Here is a 5,838-nt window from a genome sequence, read left to right as displayed (position 1 = left end):
CATGGGAGAGGGACACAGACATCAGGATGGATGGAGCAACACACACACAGAATGAGGAGAGGATTTGCAAACCTTTCCTGGACCATTGACATTGTTGTGCTCGCCGCTCACGCATCACATCCCCTGACATTTGACAGGCAGCCAATACTGCAACAAGTCCGATCAATGGCTGGGCTGCTGCCTGGCAATCGGTGCATTGGTTGGTTCCCCTACACTACCTATTACTAAAGCTTCCACTCGTTTGGCTTAGGCCATGACATGAGGGCACTGCTGTGTGTCAATGTGAGCAGCATCCTAATGACAGGACTGTCTGCCTTCACAATACACCGCACTCAGTCATGCGCACACACACACACACCCACACCCACACCCACACCCACACCCACACACACACACACACACACACGTGATCAACAGGAGCAGGAGGACAGGTTTAGACTAGAGACCACACTCCCTAGTGATGGAGACAGACAGGAGAGAGAGAGAGACAGGGGAATACACTGCATGCTAGCTCTAACTCATCTTCATAGCCTCAGGGATGTCTTAGTGAGCAGTGGACGTAATGAGGGTGAAAAACAAACCCCTTGGATGTTAGGCTCTTGTTTCATGATGTGGCTGTAACTGCAACACATTGGATTATGTCTTTTGTTTAAGCTATTTCTAATAACCAGAAAAATAATCTATTGCAAATCCTTTGATTATTGATCAAATTCACGTCATATGCCGTATCACAGRTCGGTGACATTTCCAATAAGACAGGCAGGCAGTTCTTTCTGTAGTGCACCCTGCAACTGCATCCTAAATGGCATCTTATGTATAGTGCTCTCCTTTGACCAGGGCAGGGCCCATAGGAGTCTGGTCTAAAGTACTGCACTATATATAGAGGATAGCGTACCACACCGGCCGTCCTATAATCTAAGCTAATCTAAGCTAGATGCAATCTCACACAAATTCTCAAGGAATCTACCAGGTACAACCCCAAATCCGTAAACATGGGCACCATCATAGATATCATCCTGACCAACTTGCTCTCTAAATACACCTCTGCTGTCTTCAACCAGGATCACAGCGATCACTGCCTCATTGCCTGCGTCCGTTATCGGTCCACGGTGAAAAGAACACCCCTCATCACTGTCAAACGCTCCCTAAAACACTTCTGCGAGCAGGCCTTTCTTATCGACCTGGCCTGGGTATCCTGGAAGGATATTGACCTCATCCCGTCAGTAGAGGATGCCTGGTTGTTCTTTAAAAGTGCTTTCCTCACCATCTTAAATAAGCATGTCCCTTCAAAAAATGTACAACTAAGAACAGATATAGCCCTTGGTTCACTCCAGACTTGACTGCCCTTGACCAGCACAAAAACACCGTACTGCATTAGCTGTGAATAGTCCACGCGATATGCAACTTTTCAGGGAAGTCAGGAACCAATACACACAGTCAGTTAGGAAAGCAAAGGCTAGCTTTTTCAAACAGAAATTTGCATTCTGCAGCACTAATTCCAAAAAGTTTTGGGACACTGTAAAGTCCATGGAGAATAAGAGCACCTCCTCCCAGCTGCCCACTGCACTGAGGCTAGGAAACAATGTCACCACCGATAAATCTATGATAATTGAGAATTTCAACAAGCATTTCTCTACGGCTGGCCATGCTTTCCACCTGGCTACCCCTACCCCAGGTAACAGCTCTGCACCCCCCACAGCAACTTGCCCAAGCCCCCCCTGCTTCTCCTTCATCCAGACCCAGACAGCTGATGTTCTGAAAGAGCTGCAAAATGTGGATCCCTACAAATCAGCTGGGCTAGACAATCTGGACCCTCTCTTCCTAAAATGATTCGCCGCCATTGTTGCAACCCCTATTACTAGTCTGTTCAACCTCTCGTATCGTCTGACATTCCTAAAGATTGGAAAGCGGCCGCGGTCATCCCCATCTGCAAAAGGGGGAGACACTCTAGACCCAAACTGTTACAGACCTATATCCACCCTGCCTTTCTAAAGTCTTCGAAAGCCAAGTGAACAAACAGATCACCGACCATTTCAAATCCCACCGTACCTTCTCCGCTATGCAATCTGGTTTCCGAGCTGGTCACAGGTGCACCTCAGCCATGCTCAAGGTCCTAAACGATATCCTAACCGCCATCGATAAAAGACAATACTGTGCAGCTGTATTCATCGACCTGGCCAAGGCTTTCGACTCTGTCAATCAACACATTCTTATCGGCAGACTCAACAGCCTTGGTTTCTCTAATGACTGCCTCACCTGGTTCACTAACAACTTAGATAAGAGTTCAGTGTGTCAAATCGGAGGGCCTGTTGTCCGGACCTCTGGCAGTCTATGGGGGTGCCACAGGTTCCAAATCTTGGACCGACTATTTTCTCTGTATATATCAATGATGTCGCTCTTGCTGCTGGTGATTCTCTGATCCACCTCTACGCAGACGACACCATTCTGTATACTTCTGGCCCTTTGGACATTGTGTTAACAGACCTCCAGATGAGCTTCAAAGCCATGCAACACTCCTTCCGTGGCTTCCAACTGCTCTTAAATGCTAGTAAAACTAAATGCATGCTCTTCAACCGATCGCTGCCAGCACCGCCCGCCCGACTAGCATCACTACTCTGGACGGTTCTGACTTAGAATATGTTGACAACTACAAATACCTAGGTGTCTGGCTAGACAGTAAACTCTCCTTCCAGACTCACATTAAGCATKTCCAATCCAAAGTTAAATCTAGAATTGGCTTCCTATTTCGCAACAAAGCCGCCTTCACTCATGTAGCCAAACATACCCTCGTAAAACTGACTATCCTACCGATCCTTGACTTCGGCGATGTCATTTACAAAATAGCCTCCAACACTCTACTCAGCAAATTGGATGCAGTCTATCACAGTTCCATCCGTTTCGTCACCAAAGCCCCATATACTACCTACCACTGCGACCTGTATGCTCTCGTTGGCTGGCCCTTGCTTCATATTTGTCGCCAAACCCACTGGCTCCAGGTCATCTATAAGTCTTTGCTAGGTAAAGCTCCGCCTTATCTCAGCTCACATTGGTCACCATAGCAACACCAACTCGTAGTACACGCTCCAGCAGGTATATTTCACTGGTCATCCCCAAAGCCAACTCCACCTTTGGCTGCCTTCCTTCCAGTTCTCTGCTGCCAATGACTGGAACGAATTGCAAAAATCACTGAAGTTGGAGACTTCTATCTCCCTCACTAACTTCAAGCGTCAGGTGTCAGAGCAGCTTACTGATCGCTGCAGCTGTACACAGCCCATCTGTAATTAGCCCACCCAATCTACCTCATCCCAATATTTGTTTTTCTGCTCTTTTGCACACCAGTATTTCTACCAGCACATCCTCATCTGCACATATATCACTCCAGTGTTTAATTGCTAAATTGTAATTACTTCGCCACTATTGGCCTATTTATTGCCRTACCTCCTTACTTCATTTGCACACACTGTACACAGATAGTGTTATTGACTGTACGATTGTTTATCCCATGTGTAACTCTTGTTTTTCTCGCACTGATTTGCTTTATCTTGGCCAGGTCGCAGTTGTAAATGAGAACTTGTTCTCAACTGGCCTACCTGGTTAAATAAAGTTGATATAAAATAAATAAAATAAAATTTGGGACAGAGCCCGAGCATTTGAATATATTAAGAAAGTCTATTATCACACTTTGCACCAACCTTCATCGCCCAAAAAAGTGTCACGTTACATCAGTGTAAAAAATGCCACACTTACTAAGGTGCCAGCAGAGAGAAACCCAGGCTGGCGGCTCACTCTCCCAGAGCTCGCTTACCCTCCATCTGGGGTGACAAATCTGCTTAATAAAAGTCGTCCCATTTTAGGTTTTAGGGGCCGTACTGAATCAGCGCATATCAGACCGCTGTTCTGTTTGTCAAACTCTCTCCTTCATTTTGCTCTTGATTAATGAGACGAACAACAGTAATGGAGATCAACGTGTGTGGCAGCCCTTTTCAATTATCAACCACTGAGCTCAGGAGATGGATTATGAACACCTCTCTCAAATGACCGATATACCAAATGGCACCCTATTCCCTATGGGTCCTGGTCAAAAATAGTGCACTATATAGGAAATAGGGTGCAATTTGGGATGTAGTCAATGAGTTCCGTCCTTTTTAATTGATAGAGATGGAACCATTGATGTATGAATAACTCTAGGGTGGTTAGTGTTAGTTGTGGCGGCTCACCGCACTAAGGCAACCGACCAACCCACCATGATGGGGAGGTGAAGAGGAACCTCAACCCACATTAAAGAGGTTTAAAACATTGCTTTGACACGCAGCTAGGCAAGTACAGCGGGACAGCCTTCAGCACACACAGAGACAGAGCAGTCAGTCTCCCTTAATCTCCACACACACCCACTGTGATGTCATTGCCCCTGCCTGCAATCGCACAACAGTAGGCTAGTAGCACCCACCTTTGTTTGACATGGTAGCCACTAAACCARACAACAGGATGCTGAACAGGAAAGGTTCCAGGGCACAAGGCTCGAGATTGGAATGAAGTGGAAATCCAGTCATTATGTGGCCAGTCTATCAAGGACTGAGCGAGGAGTTGGTTCAAATGTAGGCTAATGCAATGTAACATTTTTGTAGCAACCAACTAAGTTACATTTGTAGCAAACTTTACATTCAATAAGCAATGAATGTATCAATCACTCAATGAAAGTAAAGTATAACAATATATCATCATAAAATATTTTTAAATGACTGACCAACATACCCATGAGAGTCATAATAAACCAAACTGTGTTGAATCTAGCTAGCTGGAAGTGAATCTAAAAGGACATTTTGATCATAAATGTAAACCACGTCAACCATAGAAAAAAGTAGCCACTTGGTGGTGATTAACAAGTAAAGCAACGGTCAGTGCTATCCGGGATCCTTGGGACGTCCCTACCCCTCATTGAAGTTGACATTTCTAATGGTTAGGTATGGGTTATGATTAGGGTATATATGTCCCAAGAAATCCGGATAGCACTGAGCTAGGCATGCAGATGAATAGAAATCTTCAGCAATGTAACAGATTGATTGTCTAATATTTTAGATTATGCGGAATAATCCGTTCATTATTTTCAAGTCTCTGTCCAACCAGGTTCATTTTGCGTTCTCAAAGGATTTCAATATACATTCTCCGGAGGGACACTAGATGCCTTGTGCTGGTAGTCTATTCACGAGGACGTTTTGATTAAATAATATGAAATGTTGGCGAATGCCGGTATGTAACTACAGCGAGATGCAAGATATACTATATTCACTTGTTTTTTAGGCTTAGGCTATTTTTGAGGCTCAAGTTCAGCCTCTGATTTAAAATTGCTAAGGCCGTGCTGTCAACTTTGGCTGCCTTCACGAAGACGCGGAAAAGACACGCAGGCGTTTGCAGGTTTAATTAAAAACATTTTAAAAATACATGTAATTAAAACATTAGGCTTATCGGTGTCTCTGTATATATTTCACAAACAACTTACCAAGAAGACGAATGTGTACATTTTCAGCTCTCTCATCCGACTCCGGTAGCGGTTCCAAGAAGCCATGATGCCGTTGCCACGTCTGGATACGCACGCGKAATCGGTTTTCCACGGATTCTTGAGCAGCCGCAATGCTGTTTAGGAAATGTAGTTTTGGAGGATATAGTTGGCATTGCAGGCATTGATTGTAGGCAGGTTGACGTTAACCCTTACCTTAATCTGGAGTTAATGCCTTACCTTTAGATGTCTGAGTTAATGCCTAAACGTAACTTTAACCTTAAATATTCTGAGTTAATGCCTAAACGTAACTTTAACCTTAAATATTCTGAGTTAATGCCTAA

At 44.7% G+C, this 5,838-nt stretch overlaps 1 protein-coding gene across 1 annotated transcript in view; it reads right to left on the bottom strand.

Moving 5' to 3' along the window:
• The window catches only part of pdia5 (protein disulfide isomerase family A, member 5), a 58,974-nt gene extending 53,370 nt beyond the window's left edge, over window positions 1–5,604 (bottom strand). Inside the window, exon 1 of the mRNA XM_023980982.2 lies at window positions 5,498–5,604. Within this exon, the coding sequence (XP_023836750.1) occupies window positions 5,498–5,563 (66 nt within the window). The 5' untranslated portion in view covers window positions 5,564–5,604. The remainder of the gene's footprint in view (window positions 1–5,497) is intronic.
• Between the last annotated feature and the right edge of the window lie 234 nt (window positions 5,605–5,838).

This window comes from Salvelinus sp. IW2-2015, linkage group LG36, assembly GCF_002910315.2.
Source record: "Salvelinus sp. IW2-2015 linkage group LG36, ASM291031v2, whole genome shotgun sequence".
Taxonomy (NCBI): domain Eukaryota; kingdom Metazoa; phylum Chordata; class Actinopteri; order Salmoniformes; family Salmonidae; genus Salvelinus; species Salvelinus sp. IW2-2015.
Note: the sequence above shows the minus strand (reverse complement) of the source record. Positions and strands in the feature narration are given on the sequence as shown.